General features: G+C 39.1%; 1 protein-coding gene across 1 annotated transcript; it reads left to right on the top strand.

The window, feature by feature from the left end:
- The first annotated feature begins 4,383 nt into the window (after window positions 1–4,383).
- On the top strand, window positions 4,384–18,859 carry LOC144661748 (dnaJ homolog subfamily C member 1-like). Its single transcript, XM_078522579.1, has 12 exons — window positions 4,384–4,938; window positions 7,110–7,211; window positions 8,092–8,138; window positions 9,067–9,238; window positions 10,874–10,982; window positions 12,014–12,199; window positions 12,860–13,002; window positions 15,379–15,498; window positions 16,420–16,483; window positions 16,657–17,033; window positions 17,915–18,402; window positions 18,726–18,859. Exons 1-11 carry the CDS (start codon window positions 4,780–4,782, stop codon window positions 17,984–17,986), a joined length of 1,551 nt encoding a protein of 516 aa, XP_078378705.1. The 5' UTR covers window positions 4,384–4,779; the 3' UTR covers window positions 17,987–18,402; window positions 18,726–18,859.
- Window positions 18,860–23,305: the final 4,446 nt, after the last annotated feature.

Here is a 23,305-nt window from a genome sequence, read left to right as displayed (position 1 = left end):
CCCATCTGTCCAGATCGTTAAGCATGAGTTTAATTTGAGCGTTCGTCTTGGCGCGGTTTTCTCTCTTTTTATTGAGTTTTAGAACTTTTCAAAACCCGTAGGTTGTAAAACTCGACAAATGGGGGTTTATAATTTTCCAGCAAGTTATTTTCAAAGTAACCGTGACGGCGTCGGACTGCGTCTTCAAAGAGAAATTAAAATTCAAAATTTGAAAATCGACAAACGTTTTCGCGGCCGGATTTTTAGGGGATAAACGACGTAAGTCCATTCATCAAGATAAATTGCTTTTTAATTGATTTTTGTCCCCTAGCGATCGCCACCGTATGGAAACTAAAGACTTTTGTACATTTAGGAATGATATTTCAGCCTTCTTGGATTTAAAATAAAATATTGCTATCAAAACAAGACTATGTTGACTCTCGGTTGAGAAAGCAAAATATTTGACTTCAGCTGTACAAACTGCATAATTGCTTTATCATAGTTTGACTACTAATGAACAAAACTTCACATTTATACAAGAAAATCAACCAAGCAGGGGCTTTAAAAAACTCAAAAACGATTTCAAAATTTTTAAACGTGTGATTTTTCTCCGGTTTGATACTGGCTTGATTTGATTGACTTAAAGTCTTGCAAGTCATTTAAAGCTAATTTGCAATGTGTCAAGTTTTACCAAGTATTTTAAACAAAGCTGTATGTGGTTTTCTTAATTAAGGCGCGTTAGAAGATATACTTCATTATTTATATTTCCACAGTTTTGCATTTTTGAAGTCTTGAGCGAAATCGTTGATCTCGCTCAGATCATTTCCCCCAATTGCAGAAATCACAGATATAATTCTTGTGTTAATTATCTGAACCGGAAAGCCGGAAAACGAAGATAGTTTTAAACATTAGAAACCTCTGGAAGTAGAAAGTTGTCAGTTGAAATGTAGATCAGCTAAAATTGTCATTTTTAGTTTACTCAGTCACTCGAGAGATCTGCTCTCGTTTCTTTCTTTCTTTTATAAGCAGACTCTTTTTCGATCGAGAACACAAAAACTTTCTCCTAGAGAGAGACAGCCACTCGGCGCGCCATTGTTAAGCTTCAGTTCAGCTGCTTCGTATCAGGTATCGTTACAAATCGCTGTACTTGGTTGTGAGATCATTTAGCAAAAAGAGCTTATGGAGAACTTAAAATTGTCTGTCCCACATGGATTTTCTACTGTTTTTACGTGAAACTTAGTTTCTTTCGCAGATTTTTAATTCTCTAGCTAACTGTGTCTTATACATTAAAAGTGAAGTTGCGGTAAATTTCTTAAAATCACTTTTGCAGAACATAGTTTGAAAAAATGATTTCAGACAACAGATTTAGACTAAAAATAAGCTAAAGATACTTACTCCGCGGGCTGTCTTGTTTTAAAAGGAGAACTTCTGAAATTTAAAAAGTCTGTGTGTTATGTTTGCATGTTAGGCCGTTTACACGGCAGAAAAATTTGGGTACGGACGGCGTAACAAAATCGGTCTGGACCCATCACTTTAGTAGAGAAACAGTCAAGTCCAAGTTGTGGCGAGGCCAAAGGCGCCTATAGGCGCGTTTACACGGCAGAGAAATTTGGGTACGGACCTGTCACAAAAACGGTCCGAACCTAACCTTTTTTGTAGAGAAACAGTCAAATCAAAACGGGGCCATAGCCGCCTATGGCCCCGTTTTGATTTGACTGTTTCTCTACAAAAGTGGTCAGGTCCGGACTTATTTTTTGACGCTCCGTACCCAATTTTCTCTGTCGTGTAAACGCGCCTTATATAGGCGCCTATATGGGCGCGTTTACACGACAGAGAAAATGGGGTACAGACCCGTCATAAAATCGGTCTGGACCCATCACTTTAGTAGAGAAACAGTCAAGTTGTTTCTGCGTGCTGCGCGGACCCTACCAATGCTCTCGCGCGTTCATCCTTTCTCCTCCCCTGGGCTTCAGGTGCTTAAAGCAAATTAAGAATAAATGAGATTTTGTGCATCTGTTCTCTGTGTTCCTAAGGATTTTTTTGCGTCAGCATTGTGTTTCCCATACTTCTTTAATCCACCTTTGGCTGATTGCAACGAGAATTCGAACTTCGGGAACACAGGGAATGGTTGCAGAAAATCCTACTTAATCTTACTCAACAGGGCCCAGGGCTTAAGTGGCGATTAACACGACAACGTCACATATAGTACAAATCCTTCAGTTATGTCCTTTCCAGACTGAACGAGCAGTCCCCGTTTTTTAGTCCGTTGATCGTGTAAAACCGTGCGGTTTCCTAACTTTCTCCTAATTTTAGTCGCTCTATTTACATCGTTGCCTTGTAAACTTGGATATCAGTATAGCAATTCTACATACTGTTGTCATACAAGGTAAGCTGTTGCGTGCGTGCTATCCAGGCATCATTTTGTGCTCTAAGAAAATATTGATCTGGACGAAAGTCAATGTGGGGAAGCTGGCCTCAGGTCAGCTCAATAGGCCGCCAATAGGCCGCCCAACTCTTTGCTTCAAGGACGTCTGAAACTCACAGCTTAATTCACGTGAAGTCGATTTATGGCAAGTCTAAGCTAGGAACTGCTTGCAGTCGGCGCCAAGCTGTCCAACATGAGGTCGGGGGGGGGGGGGGATCAGCAGCTGCAGGACAGAAAACAACGCAGGAAGCAGAGACAGCAAACTCAGGCAATCAATCCACACTCCAACTGTGGCTGCAATACCTGCGGGAGAAAATACCATGCAAGGATGCGATTGCCGACCCAGAGCGTGCAACTTCCATGTATTCGTGCAACGGCGTTTTCACAAATAAAGTTATTTTTTAGCAAAGCCTTTCCCGCGAAAATTACTGCTTCTGATGAAGTCAGCTACTACTTTACGAGGAAATGCTGAAATTATCGCTTGAAATGCTGTCAGAACACTACGAAAAAGATTTCCCGCATGTATCCGCTATGTTAACTTTCCAGGTGAACTAGGTACTGTAGTTACGTATCAACATGCACAGTCTATTACGAAATCACTTGTGATTGGCTATCCGAAACAAATTCGCGGGAAAATCATACCTAAAAATAACTTTACTTGTGAAAACCGGCCGTTTCACAGACGAAGTATGGAAGTTGCACGCTCCGGGCACAGGCGGCCCAAGCTCTCTATCAGATTACCTTTGGACGTGACTCTTGCTTACGAGCGGTGTTGTGTTACAAAGATTCGATTTATAAGGGTTTGTATGGGAAACAACGGTTTTGCTTTAAAAGTAAAAAGAATGTATATTTTGTGAATAAAGTTGACTTACCCTGATTCGTTGTTTCATTCTTTGTTGTCGTTCAGCTTCTCAGGACGATACAACGCGTTTTCGGCGAGTTATCATTATTTAGGTGTCCACTACTCGCCGAAAACGCGTTGTATCGACCTGAGAAGCTGAACGACAACAAAGAATGAAACAAAGAATCAGGGTAAGTCAACTTTATTCACAAAATATACATTTTTTTACTTTTAAAGCAAAACCGTTGTTTCCCATACAAACCGGCTTATAAATCGAATCTTTGTAACACAACACCGCTCGTAAGCAAGAGTCACGTCCAAAGGTAATCTGATAGAGAGCTTGGGCCGCCTGTGCTCCGGGTAACGGGCTCCAGGCCAGACGCTTCTCTCAACAGAACTGGGCCCGGTTGTTCAAAAGAGGGTTAACTCCTAACCTCGGGTTAAATCGACTTAACCTCCGGTTAAATTTTATCCCCTGGTTAGTTCTGTTGTTCAAAGGTAAGTTAACGCTAACCTCGGGGTAAACAGCGGGTTAAATTTAACCCACCTAGCTAGGTGGGTTAAATAGTTAACCTCGGATTAAATAGTAAAATTCAATAGTGAAAGTCAAACAAAACAGCAATACTCGACGCAATCATGCAGCCGATGCAACATGTCTGGGAAGTCTTTCTTTGCCGCGAAGTTTAAATTTTTCCACTTTTCGCGAACTTCGTGTACAGTCCACATTTCCACGCCGACGGCTTTTATCGCCACGGTAAATTCTTGCCATCGTCGTTCTGTTTTCGTTTGTCACGCTGTTTGTCAGTTTATTCTGTAAAATGATCAAGTTCTCCTCTACTTTGTCCGTTAAAACGGCTAATTGGGTCGCGCTAAAGCCTTGTTTTCTCGCCTTGCGGAAGCTATTTTTACCGCTGGCTCGAAATAAAACAGACAAACAAATAATATTATGGGATGCTATCCGCGGGTTAGCGCGCGTAACCCGGGGTTAACTAACCGGCCCGCTAAACGTGCTTTGAACAACACCATTTTATCCTCGGGTTAATAAACCTGCGGTTAAGAAATTTAACCTCTGGTTTAGCTCTAACCCAAGGTTAATTTAACCCTCTTTTGAACAACCGGGCCCTGATCTTGTCTGACCAAGGCGCTACCATGTTATTTACGAGACAAACGGATGCGTACATTTTTTCAGTATGAAAAAAGGGGAATTCTAGTGTGAGAAGTCTGCACATTCAGTAGGTGGCGACGAATCCAAAGAGTTATTATTGTGTAACTATTTGTATACCCAGGGTTAGTTTGTATGTGCTTTGATGGACTTCTGCTTTGAATTCCTTGGCTTTTTTTCTGGAACTGAAGTTTCCGCGGCTATCATAAGGAATTTAGTAGGCTATTCCCATTTTTCTGTTAAATTTTACGCAAAACTGAAAAAAAAAGAAAAGAAGTTGGAAGAAAGGAAGGAAACAAAGAACTCTTTCTCAGTCTCCTTTCAGGATACGTTCAGGAGTCTGGGCGCTAACATGCCAGAAAAATTTCCAAGATGGCGGCTCTTTCGGAAGGTTCAACAAGAATTTTTCTCTTATTGTTTATTTTACCAAGTTGTACAGAAGTTCATGGCTGGGATTCAATTGATCTAGAGTTGTTTGACCTTGTGGAAGAAATCAAGGATAATTTTTATGATGTCCTTGGCTTAAAACAGGTAAGATTAATCAAAATTTCTCTTTGCTAAAAAAGATTTGAACAATGGTCGGATGCGATTTTAAAATAATAAAAGATCCATTGCGCTACAGTTCAAACAATTTTTACTTTCAGCATTCTTAAATGAAATTCTCGACGGTGATACTGTGATTAATAAATCGTTAAAAAGAAACAGGAGAAAAAAAACTGCTAAGAAAAGTGTTTAAGGCGATATGGAACCATGTTCGATATTACATGTAGTTTGGCAACTCTTTTACAATGTGACAATATATGATTTTGAGATCGCGTTTTATTGAATACCCTTCTCCTTCATACTGAAGATTTATTTTTTTCGCTATTTATAGTTAATGCTACGTTAAGCTTTAAATAAAGTTTTAGGAGATGTGAGGGTGGTGAATAGAAAAGGTACGCAAATCCGCCGATCTGTGCCATATTTGGCCAAATCCGTAAACGAATTCTAGCGGCTTCGCTCCCATTTGAGTTCACACCATCCAAGTCCGCCCCCAGTATGGCCAAGCTCACCCCTAGTACAGTTGAATCCGGATAACTTGAACCGTTAGAGGGAAGCGAAAAAAGATTGAAATGTCGGGGGATCGAGTATTGAAGGTAAAATTAGTATGAGAACGACCTGGAGGGGAATTGAAAAAGGTCCGAGTTAGCGGGAGGTTCAAGTCATCGAGGGTTCCAGTTATCGGGATTCAACTGTTTCAACTGTTTTTTTTTTTTTTTGGTGTACTGAATAAAACTCATCATTTGTGTTCAAAGCGTGTGTTCGCTCGTCTGAATAAAACTTAATCGAAGTTTACACTTTCAAATTAAAGCGCAACTTCGCTTGTCTAAATAAAAGTTATCTTTCATGTTCAAAGTGTGTGTTCGCTGGTCTGAATTAAACTTTATTAAAGCTTACACTTTCAAGACTTGCGTTCTCTCGTCTGAAGTTACCATTGTGACTTCGCATGTCTAGAAATTATCGTTCATGTTTAAAGTGTGTTTTCGTATTAAGTTAACTGAAGTCATTACATGGGAGCGAAGTCGGTCATACTCAGGGCGAATGCCGCATAATGTGGGGGCAAGCTCAGACCTCGAAACCGGCAGCTTCCCGTAAATCCACCACTATTTTCGTTCAAATCCAAATCCGCATAACTTGAAAACTTTGTGTGGTATAGTTTCACTGCAACAGTCAGTAGATGTTGCTTAGTATCCACAATCAGATCTTTCTGACATGAAGAGTCCAAACGTGGTGCCAAAATTCTCAGCTAATGTTTTTGAAGTTCTGGAATCTGCTTTTTGTATGATTCATGAAAAATCGGCAAATGCAAGCACGTTTTTACTGGCCAAACCTGTTGATCTGCAAACCTGTTCACCCCACTCAGATATGTTATGACATCATATGAATACAGTCAACTCTTTCTTAATGGACACCTCTCAAAGACGGACAAAAGACACTTTGAAACCCTCAGTGGATGCTTGAAAAGTGTTTTTTTAGTGAATAATACTTCAAAACTTCATAACCGTAGTGAAAATCAGGGTTAACTGGATTGAATAGTAAGCCTACGATGCACTGCAGTTAGCCTACTATTCACCTTGGTTAGCCTACTATGTACTTTGGTTAGCCTGTTTACGGTTAGCTCTTTATATTTGTAAGGGTAACATGATATATTTTATGCGTTCTGGGTTTTAGTATTCCGGCCTTCCTGGTTTTAGTATTCCGGCGTTCTGGGTTTTTAGTATTTCGGCATTCTGGCGTTCCAGCTTTTAGTACTAGCCTTAAAATCACAACTTAAACATTAACCAGTTGCACAAAAGTGACTAAAATGGGGTCTATAATTGGCCAACAAATAGACTATAATGGGGTAGGGGCCAAATACCCCCTCCTGAATACGCCTTAACACGAATAAGACCCCAAACTTCAGATGCAAAAATCCTTTCTCCCCCCTCCACCATTTGTCCTCCCTAAAAGGGAGGATGAGCAAATGTAAGCCCAGTGCTTATTTTCGGAATTTTACCATTATTGTTAAAATGGTCAAAATTTGTTAACTTACTTAAGGACCCAGAAGTAACCAGTGGTTGATCTAAAGAGTTGGTTGAGAGGTGGGGAGGGAGGGGATGGGGTGGGGGAATTGATTGTGCTAATAAGAATTGATTTCAATGTACATTGCTATTCTGCTGTAGGATGCAAGCCAGGCAGACATCAGAAGAGCGTATCGTAAACTTTCTCTTCAACTTCACCCTGATAAGAACAAAGCACCTGATGCAGAAGAAAAATTCAGACAGGTAAATATACACGTAATAACTATAAAAAAATGTAATATTATACAAGTGAGAGGCACGGTGGCCTTATGGTTAGTGCTGGACTCCCTGGCCAGAGTCATTGTGTTGTGTTCTTCGGCAAGGCGCTTTACTTTTATCGTGCCTCTCTTCACCCAGGTATATTTAACAATTATCCTGCGAAATCGTGCGGAATATCGCCTGATACTTAGCCGACGAGGCCATAGGTCGTGTTGGCTAAAATCAGACGATATTCCGCAAGATTGAGCAGGATAATTGTTTCATTATTAAACAAATTGTCAACGAAACACATTTTGGACATAGAAAAACTGTAATTATGCAGTGCTTTACAAGATTTCGGTCGAATATTCGCAACCTACGAATATGGCAGGATATCTGTTATGTACAGATGACAGATATTGTTAACATTTTGACCATATATGGGCAGCGCGCGCATCTGTTGAATAATAAAAATGGATACCTGCGAATTAACTGCTGGGGGTAACCATGTGATGGACAAGCATCCCATTCAGGGGGCTGAAACTGGGTAAGCTTCGGTCTGATAAGCCACTAGGCTCAAATGCAGACCTTACCTTACAAATGTATAAGACCCTGGGAACAGACAATTGCCTGGCAAAGACTGGGCTTCCTCGTACCTTTTTTAATTATTTGGCTGACAGCCAGATGATTTTCTTGTCCAGTCAACAAAATTGTCCCTAGATTTTAACAAAATGCCCTGCTTAGAAAATAAAATAACTATTGTATGTAGACTTGATAACTTACATGCTATATACCCCAAAACATCCTTAAGGATCACTGTTATCCCCAATAAGTGACATAGATAAGTGTATCAATTGAGTTGAATGTTCTCTGTTATCATGTTCAGCTTGTTGCAGTGTCAGAAGTTTTGAAAGATGAAGACAAAAGGAAAAGGTACAAAGGCATTAAAGATATCTGTTATGGACTAATTGTAGCTGGCATCATTATTAACTTCTTGCATTTGGACATTAATCCAATGAACAGAGAGTTTCAAGTTTGAAAGGAATTAATAAGAGAAAACCTACTTTAACCTACCTTATTCTCACTTAATTTCGCGAGTACTAAATTTTGCGATTTTCGCTATTTTGAAAAAAATCGCGAAATTTAATACTCGCGAAATATAGGACACGCGAAATTTAATACTCGCGAAATAAATTTAATATCGTACTGATAATATAAAAAAAAAATGAAACTCGGTGTGTTTTATCATAGTTATTCTAACATGTCTGAGCTTCATGTTTAGATTTTTTTGTCTAATTTTGTTCATTATATTAGTTATCTCCCACTCTATCAGTCGCACTGTTCGAACTGTTCTCTGTCGCCAAATTCTTTAAAATCTCGCTCTTGCTGTCGTAGATGAACCTATTAGGGATTTAGACTGTTGAATACCTTATGTTTTGTTATGTGTATATTGTTTTGTTTGCTGTTTTTACGTTGACTTTCATATTAATTATGTTGTTACAGTTTCGAGGTCAAAGCTTCATATTGAAGAATAGATAAAAAATTGCGAAATTTAATACACTCCAATTGTACCTTCCTCTCAAAATCGCGAAATTAAGCACTCGCGAAATATGGCTCTTGATTTTTCGCGAAATTAAGTACTCGCGAAATTTAGTGAGAATAAGGTACTTTTAGTCAGGGAATTTTGAAAACTGATGTCAGTGTGGCAACCATGATACAATGAACCTCAGTGTCACATCTCTATGGTGGAACACAGCCAAATACGCAACAGCTTTTGCTGTATTCTTGCAGTTTAGTATAACTGAGCAACTATTGTTTTATTGGAGTGTACTTTTGTAAAAATACTTCATTTATCCCCCAGATATGATGGTATTTTACGCGACGGACTGCCCGACTGGAGGCAGCCCGTATTTTACTACAGAAGAGTGCGTAAGATGGGACTTATAGAATTCGCGCTTCTTATCTTCCTCATATTGACAATAGGACACTACATTGTAGCCTGGTCAATATACCTGGAGAAAAAATTTGAACTGGTATGTTGCTGATTGAGTTATAATGAATATTTCAATAATTGTTATTATAAATTGAGAATACCTTTTTCTCACGTAATTTTCGCTAGTAATAAATTTGCGTTTTTTGCAATTTTTTCAAAATCGCGAAATTTAATTCTCGCAAAATATAGGACATGTGAAGATTAAAATCACGAAAATTATCACGAATAATATCAATAAAATAACAAAATTCAATGTGCCTTATTACTGTTATTCTAACATGTATCAGCTTCATTTGATTTTGACCACTCCCACTCTCATTGTCCAAACTGTCCTCTGCCGCATTCTTCAAAATCTTGCTTGTGCAGTCATAGATGTTCCTATTGGGTGCTTTGTCTGCCTCGTACCCAGGCGCTACCGCTTTATACGGAATTGCAAGGGATCATGGGAAGGGCGAAAGATCACGCCTTCCCTTGACCCTTTGCGTGCTTTTTCACGACTTCCCTTGACCCTTTGCGTTCTTCGCCAAAAGCTCTCGCGGCGCCTGGGTATGAGGCAGGTGCTTTGTTATGTTTAGCTTGTTTTGTTTGCTCTTTTTAAATGATGACGATAATATATTTAATCATGTTACAGTTCTGAGATCAAAACTACATATTGAAGAATAGAAAATAAAAATCGCGAAATTTAATACACTCCGTTTCTTCCTTCCTTTCAAAATCGGAAATTTTATACTCGAGAAATATGGCTCTTGATATTTCGCGAAATTTAATACTGGCTAAATTTAGTTAAGAATAAGGTAGTTGTGTAATAAATATGTTTTACAAGAGAATCACCTAGAAACAAGTACTCTTGCATGAGGATTGGTTAACAAAGGGGGCATATTTATTGTGATATTTTAAATATATGGTGCAGGCTGAAAGCTCAACCAATTTCGAGATTTGTTGCCTAATAATCGAAAATATACTGTAGCCAAATAGATTTACATGTTGTGTAATTGTAGTCAGGTGATGACATAGTTTGTTTGTGGTTTTTGACGCTGACTGTTTTTTGATGTTACCGGTACTTTCAAAGACGTTTCGGCTAGTTCTTAAGCCTTCATCAGTTAAAATACTATTTAACTGATGAATACTCCTCATGGTCCTCGCGCGGAGCCGAACATGATCCAGGCCGCGCGAGCAATAGCGAATCAGCAATTAAACAGCGTGCTGAGTCAACGGAACATAACATCCATCCTAAGGACGCCCAGATCCTCGAGCGTGGTGTAGTCAATTACAGCAAGAGGCTTTTCTTGGAGTCGTGGCACTCCACTTTGGACAGCGATGCTATCAACGAACGCAAAGCTTTTCCTCGCGCTTATGTGCCGTTAATTCAAAATTAAAATGTCGTACTAACGCACGGATTGGTAGCGCGAGCTCCAACTAATTTTTACTAACTCTGATGAAGGTGAACAGATGTCACCGAAAATTTAGAAAAGAAAAACAGATCGGCTTAAAACAATCTTCTTTAAATGATGAATACTATTTAACTGATGAAGGCTTAAGAACCAGCCGAAACGTCTTTGAAACTAACATCAAAAACAGTCAGCGTCAAAAAACCACAAACAAACTAGATTTACATGTTCTCAAGCCAGGTTAATACCATGTTGCTTATTAAGTTGCTTACCTTTCTTCTCCATAGGAGGAACTCTTATTTTCCAAGAAGAAACGAGAAGACAAGAAGAGAAACAAGAACAAGTTGAAATCCAAACTGAATGATGAAGATATTTCTGATCTAGCAGATATTATGGGTAAGACACTGTTTTCTCTGAAAATTGTTCCAAGGTAACTATTTGTGCATACCTCAAATCATCATGTTACATCAATCACATTCCCAAAACCTCTGCCTCTATTGATTGGGGGCCGTTAGGGGGGAGGTGGGGTGGGGGTGGTGAAGACAGGGGGTCTGAAGTTCCCACTTCCCATTCCCATTACCCCAGTTCATGTCCCTTTCTTACAGATTCCGCCTCTCAATGTTTTCTTTATTTAACAATTAGATTATGAGCTTGAGATTTCTCAAGCTCATTCTTTGAGTGTTTTAAATAAAACAATTATTCCACTCGCGTTTGTTGGATATGAGATCGTTATAGCCAACTCAGCGCTTAGCACTTCATGGGCTATTTACCATCTCATATCCAACGTGCGCTCGTGGAATAATAATTGTTAAGTATACCACAAGAAAATGCTGTGTAACTTTTTTATATCATGCCGTAGAAAATACGCTTACAATTTCGTCGAGAATAAGATCGCAGCGCACGATGGGAAGGTTGAGTTGAATACTGTCGAATATACAACGGCTTTCCTGAATTCTGATTGGCTGTATTTTCTATGGCATGGTATAAATACTAGTTATGCAACGCTTTCGAGTGGTATACTATGGAATATCCCACGAGTCACTTGTATTTTCTCGGTATACACACGAGCCTTTAGGCGAGTGTGTATACGAAGAAAATACAAGTGACAAGTGGGATATTCCATAGTATACCACGAGAAAGTGTTGTGTGACTATTTTATACCATGCCATAGAAAATATGCTCACTAAATTTCATCGAGAATAAGATCGCAGCGCACGATGGGAAGGTTGGGTTGAATACCGTCGAATATACAACGGCTTTCCTGTATTCTGATTGGCTGTATTTTCTATGGCATGGTATAAAACCGAATAGATAGTGAGCAGTGTAGCCAATCAGAGAACAGCATTCGTAAGAGAACGCTAGTAGATTTGTACTAATACAAAATATTACACAATAGTGGAAAACGTTTCGCTATTTCTCTTTTTCAGTTCAAGAGGTGGGCGTGTCCAAACCAACTTTTACAGACCTGCTACCATTTAAAATGACTAAGATGCTAGTAAGCTTTTGTAAGTCACTGCCTGAACAGTATCAAGCTCTGTTGGAATATTGGAGAGAAAGAAGGAAAGAAAAGATCGAGGAAGAGGAGGAAGAAGATGACGACGATAAAATGGAAGGTAATTTAAGGTGGCTATTCTATTAACTCTGCCGCGCTAGCTCACCGTTTATCGAGGTCCTCGCTCGGTCTTGTACATGGTCTTGTGATGAAACTGCGCCAGGCCTCGCCAGGCCACATGGTGGAAAATGAATATCCTTGAACCGTGGCAAAACTAAAACCAATCTTTGTTGAAGAAAAATGATACAATTACTCACTCACTCACTCACTCATCCACATCGCGCCAGTTAACGCAAATGGCGGCGAAGGGACTTGACACCAACCGTGATTCCAGTTACCTTACTGGTTTTTTTGTTTTTGTTTTTGTAGTTGTTGTTTTTTTTTTTGTTTTACTTTAAGCTACTGTCGTATTTTCGCGGGACTTAATTTTCGCGATATTCGCGATTTGCACAAAATTGCAAAAATTAAAGACCCGCGAAAACGTACTTTTAACGTTTGACGTTTTTTCCTTTTTTTTTTTTTTTTTTTTTTTTTTTTTTTTTTTTTTTTTTGTTTTTTGTTTTTTGTTTTTTGTTTTTTTGCCCAGATCGCCAAAATTAAGTCCCGCGAAATATGCCCATTTTATTTTCGCGAAATTAAGTTCCCGCGAAAATTAGTTGCAGTAAGGTAACAGCCAGTTCTGGAGCAAGAAGTTTCATTTTGCTAACATTTAATTCTTCAGATCAACCATCCAGACCAAGAAGAAGACAGAGAGTGAACATTCCTCAAGAAGATATTGATGATGCCAGCTGGGAAGGGGCTCCTGTCACAAGTGTAGTGAACACAGCAACAGAGAGCGAACAGGAAACTACTACAGTGGAGAAGGTATGTTGGAAAGAATGCTGATGGTCCTGATGTAGTGAAGCTTGCTTTAAGGTGATTCCACGGTATTGCATTGCGCATCCTTGCTGCGCATAAGTTTTCGCGTCATTTAGCGCGCGCACATAGAACACTACGAGGTTCCTCTCAGGCTAAGCTCGGTAGGGAAATAAATGGTCGTTTTCTCTTAAACGAGCACGGTGACCCCCATTTTTTAATGCATTAATTTAAATGTCATACGGTTGCCTACAATATATCGCGATTTAAAGAAAAGTTTAAAATTCTACATTGAGATATTTTAATTTTAATGCCGTAAAAAACACGTTTTTAGGTAGTGCCGTTAACGTGCGCACGAAGCAAAATCTTTAATTTCTTTTATTATCTTAATTCCTGTACAATAAGAATAGTTTTTAATATAAGATCAAAGTCTATTTTGTTGAACTAGACAAATACTTTTATGAAAAAATGATTTTTTTTTTCTGGAAACAATAGCAATCCCCTTTGGATTACTAGGGTTCATAATATATACCTCGCGGGTCGTATATTTACTATAATGCCCATCCATTTTACACAAATACTAGCGCGGTGACCCCCATTTTTATTTCATTTTTTTAATGCTCATAACATAATTGTAACCTGGACCAAGTTTCAGAAAATTTTTAATACTCCTTCTATTTCAGTGGAATCACCTTAAGGTTTCGAAAAAAACGACCACCACTGACAGTTGTTAGTTAAAGGAGCTATGTCACCGGGATTTTGCAGATTTTTGGTGTAAACTGTTCTGAAATTTGTGGAAGGCAACTTAACCCATTAAAAATATATCTTTGAACATCTTAACCCTTTGACCCCCACATTTTCCTCAAAAAACGCGTTTTTTTAGCCGCTAAACTGAAATTTTGGTGCTATGGTCTGGAATTTACCTCAACGTTGCTAAAGAAGCACTTTTTCACACTTCAGCAACATTTTCATAAAGATTCTGTGTAAAAATGTAGAATATTTTACTTTGGTGCATGCGCATAAGCCGAAATTTGGACTTTTTTTTTTTTTTTTTGCTGAACCGTTCCAAATTTTTTTTTTTGCCCCTTTTGCTTCCTTTTTTTCTCGCTTTCTTATTCTCGTTACTTTCTACTCTTCATATCCTATCTTTTGGCCAAAAAAGTTTTGACATTATCAATGGAAAACCCTGAAAAGGGGACCTTGACCAATTACAGGTGTACTGGCCTCTTTAACAACGATTTTGCACCAAAAATGGATTTTGTGTCTTTGATTAGCTCTGTCAGAATGCAACTGATATTCAAAATGAACAGTCCTGTAGAAAGGTCAATTCAAGCTCTATCAGATTCTTATCACGAAATTTTTACTGACGTGCTAATTAATGACGTCACAAGTGAATCAATGACTGCACCTCCAAATAGCGCCTGAATGCGCGTTTAGGAGTGAAAGGGTTAAGGAAGATATAACCTTAATTAATAGGCTAGTTTCGAATTACGCTCTACTAATCTACTAATCCTAAACAAGAAGTCGAGGTTAAGGGGAATAAAACAAAAGAAAAGTCAATTTATTCCCCTGAACCCCGACTTTATTTCTTTGTTTGTGATCACTGTAGCGTAATTTGAAACTAGCCTATTTGCGGATAGAAATCAAGCAACGGCTCTAAATATCGTGTTTTGATAACGCGGAAACAACTTGAAAACGTTAGCCTAACTTTTTTCAAGTTGCAATCCGTTTCCATCCGAGCCATCCGCAGCAAAGATACTCGTTTACAGTTTCAGTGCTAATATAGCATTTTTTAAATAAAAATGGACTATTATCTTTAGGTTTCCTGCGACGCAAATATAAATTTTGGCTGTTTAAAAATCTGGTAAAAATCCGTGACAAAGTTCCTTTAATTGCGACCTTAAACGCAACGGTTATAAAAAAAACAATGAAATAACCTTATTATAGGAAATTACCGCTTGTGTTTATTAAGGTATTTAAAACTAACGCGGCTTAAATTAACGCGGATCGGAGGAAAACTGACTCCTGAATAAAGAAAATTAACACGAAAAAGGCGGTTAATTTTTAAAATGGAATTAAACGCGATTAACACAAGGAAGCGCAGTTTATGGCGACAACAAGAACAAATTTTATTTCAACATTAATTTTTTTGGCCGAAGTCATAAGAAGTTGATGTGTCAGATGTGTGTTGTGTTGTTCGTCCTTCGTATTCGAAGATGACCATAAGACATCTAGATTCTTTGGTGAGTCCGCAAATGTGTACAGCCCTTCTGAAAGCAGGCATGAACTGGAAGTTACTCGTATCCTCATTTTGATAGGTTGTTTTTGCGAAAAGAAAACCCAAAAAAAATTGATTTTTTTTTTTGTTTTATTTTTTTTCGTCAGTCTGGCGAGTGGACAGATCACGAACAGTCCCTCCTGACCCGTGCTATGATAAAATTTCCCGGGGGGACACCGAACCGCTGGGAGAAAATTGCTGTGGAGATTGGAAGATCGGTAGACGAGGTTAGTCAACAGGCGGTCTTTTTGTGCCTTACTTTGAAACGTGCAATACCCAAACACAGTTTTTTTTTAGCCAGGATTTAAAAAGTGGGAGTCCAAAATTTTCTTCCCGAACACCGTGCCATATTCACCATATCAGACCCTGACTGGCCATTTGAGACCCAACATGTCAGACCCACAACACAAGGGACCGTTCTGGAACCAGTCCGGCACGGATCGAAAACTGGACCTGCAAAACATTAGCTCTAGTTTTGGAACCGTTTGGATCCGTTCCATTCCGGTTCTAGAACGTACCCGTGTAAACAGAAGGCCTATCCGATCCGTTTTTCGGATCGGATCCGTTTGGAACAGTTCCCGTGTAAACATAGCCTAATAATCACAACTGCAAGTAGCAACAGCTAATCGAGGTGGAAGTGGTGTGAAAGCCCTGAAAGGAAAGAAAAACAAACGACAAATACAGAAATAAATTTACAAAAGAACAAAAGAGAACAGGGGATTTAGCTGGAAGCTGTATATAACAAATCAAGTGAAAGATAGCAAGCAAGCAAACAGAGAGAGAAAGTGTTTTTAATTAGGAGTGAGAAGATTGGAAAAATCTAAAGTTCTTCATGCAATGTGTTCATGTTTCTAATGTTTCTTCTTGCAATGTTCTTTTTGTCAATGTATTAACCTAGGGGTAAAAACAATGATAAGCTATAGGGGACTTTGTGTTGATGAAAGAAATACGTGGTGATTTTTAAAGAGCCGTGTGAATGCTTAGAGCCTAAGTTACTATTACTTGAAAACTTTAATTATGAACCTTTAGTGACTGTAGTTGCCATATTGGGCGCTGTAACATTTTTACGACCAGAATCGGGTACTAAAAATTTTTTCGGGTCCTTGTTGTCTAAGGTCTTTCCTGTTATTACTCGTTATTCGCCGCAGGTTACAAAGCAAATGAAGAAGCTAAAGCAGTCTTATGGTGCTAATATTCACTCATCAAATGCAGGTAGGGTAACCATACTGCACTTGTTTTGTTTATAGATTATCTTGAAATGGTCAAAAGCAATAGTTACCAGGCCCTGCTCACTTCAACTCGAAGTCTTTCGTGCCTGGTAAAAAGATTTGATACTGCGGGAAAAGCTCTCTCACTGAAAAGTTTTTTATTCGCTTTGTTTGAAGGTACAGGCGACCTGGGAACGTTAGTAATGAACAAGAAGAAAGCAGTTGTGAGCGATGAATGCCTGGAGCAAACAGACGAATGTTACAACTTTGGAAGCAACACGGCTCAAAATCACAACAAATCACCAAAGAGCAAACAGTCAGCAAAGAAGGTCGCGGATCGACCTGTAAACACGACATCACTGGTACGTGACGATGGTAACAAGACTTCAGAACCGTCGGAAGACGGCGTTACCAAGGGGAACGTGACAGGTAACGACAGTGCCGCTTGGAGTCAAAATCAGCAGAAGCAGTTGGAGGTTGCTCTTCAACAGTTTCCAAAAACGGTGGCGGATAGGTGGACTTGCATAGCACAGGCAGTGCCTGGGAAAACTAAGGTAAGATAGACATGTTCCTAGAGTAATTCAACCTGTTTTCATTTTGCTTTACTACGCTATGTGATTCGCTTAAAAGTTTCGCGTCACCTTCCCACTAAAAACCAAAACCAATCGCGATTTGGTCTCCGGCGTTTTCCCGCTCTAGACGTCGCTATTTTGTCTAAAGTTTTCGTTGGTTCATTATGTTGATTTTAAGTTTTCTCCTTAAATGTGATTACGTCGGTTTCAAGACGCTCAATTCAGGGCACGAATTTGCTCCTAATAGAGTAGCCAATGCTACTAAATTTTCCAGTTTGGCTACCGAGTTCTGAAAGTTAGTCACCAAAATGGCATATAATTCTCATATAATTTACGCTATGGTACGATTTCTGAAGCCTGGTAAACGGCTGAAATAAAACTTGAATGCACTGGATATTAAAATATACTGATAGAATTTAGAGCACCAAAGTGTTTTCTAGTAAAATTATAACGTAAAAATGTTTTGTTTGTTTTTAAAAAAGACTGGCAACCAACTTTTTCGAAATTGGCTACCACTTTGAAACATTTAGGGGCCACGTGGCTACTGGAAAAAAAATAAATTTTGTGCTCTGTGATTAAAAATAGTTCTATAAAATATTGGAAACACGAAGCGGATTTGTCTACACAGCAAGCCCTATGAATTTCCAAAGGGTGTAAAAAAGTGGTCTGGGCTCACTTTACGCTTTGTGTAAACGCCAAAACTGTATTATCAGGTCCACTCGGAGTTTTGAAGAGTCCCTGCACTGTTTTCGTTTAGTGTAAACGCGCCAATCTCAGTAAGGTCTAATGTAGGACTCAAGTTTCATCGCAGCAGCTGGAGCTTTCATGTTATTCACCAATATGCTATTTCCATTCGTTTGTAGGAAGAGTGCATATTACGCTACAAATTTCTTGTGGAATGTGTGCGAAAGAAGAAGCAGGCTGGACAGCAATAACAGAGACAAAAAAGAAATTACATAGATTTATTTAATTATTTTTCCATTAACTTATCAAAAGACGATACCAAAACAAAAATGTAAAAATTTCGCGACGCTATTGTCGTGTTTGTGAACCAAAGCTATATAAATATATTTCATTTTCTATGTAAATGAAGAGGAGCTGATACGTGAAAGATGTTCAATATTATATAGAAGAGTTGGAGTTCTCGAATGTGGATTTTCGATAAACACACGAGCCTTTAGGCGAGTGTCTCTTATGGTACATTGTGGCGAAAAAAAAAACTAAAAGCCAACAAGTAGGGCTTAATAATATATTTCTAATATGTTTCTAAATTTCAGTCGGTGTCACCAAAATTACACACATTTTAAAAGCGAAAGTATTTCTGAATGTATATTTGACTAATATTACTACAGTCATTATATTAGTCAAATATACATTCAGATACAGTCATTGGGAGGCGCGGTGGCCTATGGTTAGCGCGCTCGCCTCCGAGTCGAACGGCCCGGGTTCGAGGCCTGGCCGGGGCGCTGCGTTGTGTTCTTGGGCAAGACACTACTCTCACAGTGCCTCTCTCCACCCAGGTGTATAAATGGGTACCGGCGAATTTACCCTGCGATGGACTAGCATCCCATCCAGGGGGGAGTAGCTACTCCTAGTCGCTTAATGCTACGGAAACCGGGATAAGCTCCGGCCTGTATGGGCCACTAGGCTCGAAGCAGACTTTACTTACTACAGTCGTGGGTTATGAGGAACTTTTATTTGCCAAAAAAAAAATATTTAATCCTGGAAAGTGCATAGAGTCTAATGCAGCAGTAGCTCACCTAAAGTGCAATACTAGTCAATAGACCCTTCCACGTTTTCTTTATCTATTTATTTTATTTTATTTATTTACTTATTTTTGGGGTTCGATTTTAGTTATTGGACAAGTCGAGAAAATGTGTCAACATCGCTGCAAAGACACCTTAAAATTAGCAAAATGGCCACGTTTGAGAGTCATACCTTGTAAAATGCAGAAAAAATGGTTATACAAAGTCAGGAAATTTTGCAGACGTTTGTTTGCTTGGGCGCAAACTCCCCTACCCTACCCTCCCCAGTATAACCGCGTCTATGCACTTTTTCTGACGTTGCAAAGCTATACCTTTGCGATTTTAAAACATACAACTCATGCGCAAACTTGGCTATTTTCATCATTTTTAGGTGCTCTTTTCAGCAGTATGGACATATCGCGACAAAGCCAATATTAAAAGGTGTAAAAGAAACGTGACAGGGTTTATTGAATCTAAAAATAGTATTATTCAGCCTTGCCCCCTCCCGCAACGAGAAGCCGCTTTTTGCGGCGGTCGCGGGGAGATCTGCTTAATCCGCGGTATGCTATAACGGATTTCCAACGTTTTATTTTGCTGTGTCATGCAAGTTCTAAAATAATTTTACTTCGCGAAACTGCTGTTGCGTTCGTGGGCTCAAGGTTGTACGCAGTGGAGCATGGGAAATTTGAGGACGTGGGAAGGAGGCTTGTTTTTCAAGAATGTCTCGCTTGTTGTTGTTTTTATGGTTGTAGTTGTTAATTCGGTGCATCACGTCACACATGCAGGAATAGGCCATTTCCGAGTTACCCTCTGTCTTTGTTTCAAAACGAGTCTACGTGCGAAACCTTTCATATGAAAATGAGATTCACCTACTGGTCCATTTTCATGCAAATCAAACTCATTTTCATTTGAATGGTTTCGCACGTAGACTCGTTTTGAAAGAGAGGCAAAGGGTAACTCGGAAATGGCCTATTGTTTTAGTCTGAATCGCGACCCGCCTCGCTCCAATTTCCTAATGGTCCACTGCCTTTCGCCATTCCATGGCTGGTAATTGGCGGGCAAAATGAATATTTTCATGATTAGAATTAACGATTTACAAATTATTTTTTTATGGGTGTGTGCTTTCTTGGTGAAAGATAGGTCGTATAGATAATAAAAAAATAGAACTTAATGATGAGAAAATTACAATGAAAATCCTCCTTGATGAAATTAAAACAATCACATATTGACTGCCTGAAATTTTGGGTGTACTGGATTAATAATAAATAAATAATAAATAAATCAACTTTGTTTTACGAGGGTTGCACGTAACAGTCTTCGACTGACAAACCTGTGGCCCTCGGATTCCCGATCGATTGGAATTTAGAAGTGTTGGTTTTTGTGGAGGGAGGAAACCGGAGAACCCGGAGAAAAACCCTCGGAGCAAGGACGAGAACCAACAACAAACTCAACCCACATATGGTACCGGGCCGGAATCGAACCCGGACCACATTGGTGGGAGGCGAGCGCTCTCACCACTGCGCCATCCCTGCTCCCCTAAACCACAGAACCAATGGCCACCAACATAGTCCGATGGCGCCTTGTTGTTGAATATCTAATCGAAACAGACAAACCCGTATTTAACCTTTACATCCCTAGAGTCAAAGATCGACTCAATTGGTGTACTTCCAATTTTTAAGCGTGTGGATAAACCCCTTGTGTGTGGCCATTTAAATGACAGCTATTAAGCAGTACTTTCAAGCGGTACTGCTTATTATACTGTATAAAATGATTCTAACTTTTCGTTGATGAAACGTCAGTGTGCGACCATTCATTAAATGAAAGCTTTCGAGCGAAGATGTGTGTTTGTTTAACCAATACGGACACCGTACCCAGGGGCATAGCTGACTGTCCGTATTAGAGAGATGGCCGTACTTTGAGGTCGATCATTATTGGAATTGTGGCTTCTCTGGGAACAATTGAATTGTCCTTGAAAATGAAAAGTGTCCGCAGTGGATAGGTTCGTCTTAGCTTTATGTGACGTTTATGAACATGCTTCGCCAGAGCACGCACGAAAGTAGGTTAATTCAAGAGGGTTTAACGAAGATTTTTAGATCATCTACGGAACGTCCGGGGATTTTTAAATAGCGGGATTTTTGGCAGCAATGAGGTAAAATCCAATTACAGTTCGTACACATGGTCAAGTATTTGTTTACGCCACTCTAAATTTGTTATTAGAGTAACTATTTTAGGCACTTTAGCATTCTGTAAAAGTTGACCGAGTCTAGAAGTAGCTGGACATGCTACATGACCTCGAATTTTCCAGTTATCGATATAACTTTGAAGAGTTTTAGAACAAGAGACTGATGAATATAAGGTGAAAATTCAATTGAAACCTGTTTAATACAGAAGCATGAATGAGCTACAAGCCCAAAAGTACGCACGGTTACGCTTACTTTGTCTCTTTCCTCCTCGTCTTAATGGTGAGTTCTCAAACTCTCAAACATTGCACAACCAATCACATCTAAGTCAAGGCGATTTCTAGCTCACCGATAGTATTGGAGCTCTTGAGGCTAAGCTGTTTACCAAAATTATTATAGTCTGCAGCCACTAGGTTGGGTTGAACTAAAGGTAAAAGGTTAACCTTGGGTTAACATATGTTTAAGACATATTCCAGTCTAAAACGTGTCGTGTTCTTTTTACAATGTAAAATTAAAGCTACTTTATTTAGGCAGGCTGGCCTGTTTAGAAACGTTACTGGTATCCACAGGGTCGACTCTGTTAAAAACAGCTATTTATCCTAAAAACAATCAAATTTAGCTTTAAAAAAATACAATTTAAGACTTCAGTTATATATAGTGAGATCAGGTTTAAAATAACGGATGTTTTCCTCATAAGAACAATTTTAGTTATTTCTTTAAGAAGAAAATCCTAAAACCTCTTTACGCTCTTGAAAACTACGACTCTATCCTAGTCCTGATATGGAAATTTAAAACTGGACTTCTCAACTGGACAAGATAAAGATTAAACGCTTATCGGACTAAGCGAGAAGGCTCCATGGGCGCGAAAATACTTTGCTTGAAGGTTTGGGCTTCGTACATTGTGAACGATGGTCAAATATTTTCCCGTTAGTCAGTCTAACCTAACTCAGTGAATAGGAATGTTGTCACACCGCACTAGACTCTTTTTTTATATAAGAATTTTGTTTTCCGGCCCAGGATGAATATTTTTATTTTTCTGCCGATGTTAGTCTGAAAATATTCTTGTGAATATTCTTAAGCCTGGTTATAATATAATCGCCCCGATCAGGTCGTTTCTATCGGCTCTGTTACTTCAAAAGTTACTTCTTGCGATGGGGGCGATTATTAAGAACATTACACAGTCGATCGCTAACGACTGCGGCGATTGGAGCTATCACGATCGCTTGGATCGCCCGTGTTCTGTTCTTCTAGCTTCTCTTTCCCTTCTTCGCCGTAAAACAGCAATAGTGACTGAAAAGATAAGAGGGTTACGAGTTTTGCTCTTTCATTGAAGGCTGCCATTCTGTTGGATTTAGGGCTAAAATGATTGTTCTTCGTGGGTCTTCGCTCATACCAGGCGATCGGGACGATCATATGAGCACCCGCGATCGCTTCCAATCGCTTCGATCGCCTACGATCGTCTCATACAAAGGATCGATGCACTGGAAACAATCGTGGCGATCATATGAGAACCAGGCTTTAGATTATAGTGTATGACATTTCCGTTTGTGCTCTATACCAATAAATATGTATTCATGTCCCGTTCATCGAAATCCCATTAGCAACGAACATTTGGCTAGTGCCGGTTTTTATCGTTTTATTGGCTAGTTTTGCCGTTTAGAGAAAGAAAGAATTTTTTCGGCTTAATTAAAACATATATAAATAGTATTGTATTTTCAAATTTTCAACACATAAAACTATATTCTTTTTAAAATCTCAGCCTCGGGTTTATTCTTAGAATTTCGCAAATTTCAGCCTCGATATTCTTATAAAATAAATTCTTGTATAAAAAAAGTGCACTTTGCTTTAGTTTAATTTGGTTGAGGGGTTGTGAGAAACTCTTGGGTAATGTTGAATCGCGTGGCGCCCATTAAATAAAAAGCTGACTTCGGGTCAGAGACATTTAAGGGGGCACTATCATGCACGCGTTTCTTGCTGCATTTTTGGTCAAAACTGTGATACAGAAATTTACAACAAAGTATCTTTGTGAAGAAATTATTCAACATGACACGAGCGTGGGACAAAGAAAAATTCTGAGTCCCCGACGGGAATCGAACCCATGACCTCCCAGATACCGGTTGGGCATTCTAACCAACTGAGGGCCCCTAGGTATAGAACACTGCATTGAAGATATTAAGTGAATTGTTAAAGGGATAGCTAACTGTGATTATTGTTTGGCGATCTTTTCAAGACAAAACTCTAAAGGCTTTGCCTGACGTTTTAAATTTGCGATCAAACCTTGTGCATGCGTAGTAGCCCATGATAGTACCCCTTTAACAGCCTCAGTCCA

This window comes from Oculina patagonica, chromosome 7 (genome assembly GCF_052425735.1).
Source record: "Oculina patagonica isolate OP01 chromosome 7, crgOcupat, whole genome shotgun sequence".
NCBI classification, from domain to species: Eukaryota; Metazoa; Cnidaria; class Anthozoa; order Scleractinia; family Oculinidae; genus Oculina; species Oculina patagonica.
This window is presented reverse-complemented; position numbering and strand designations above follow the sequence as displayed.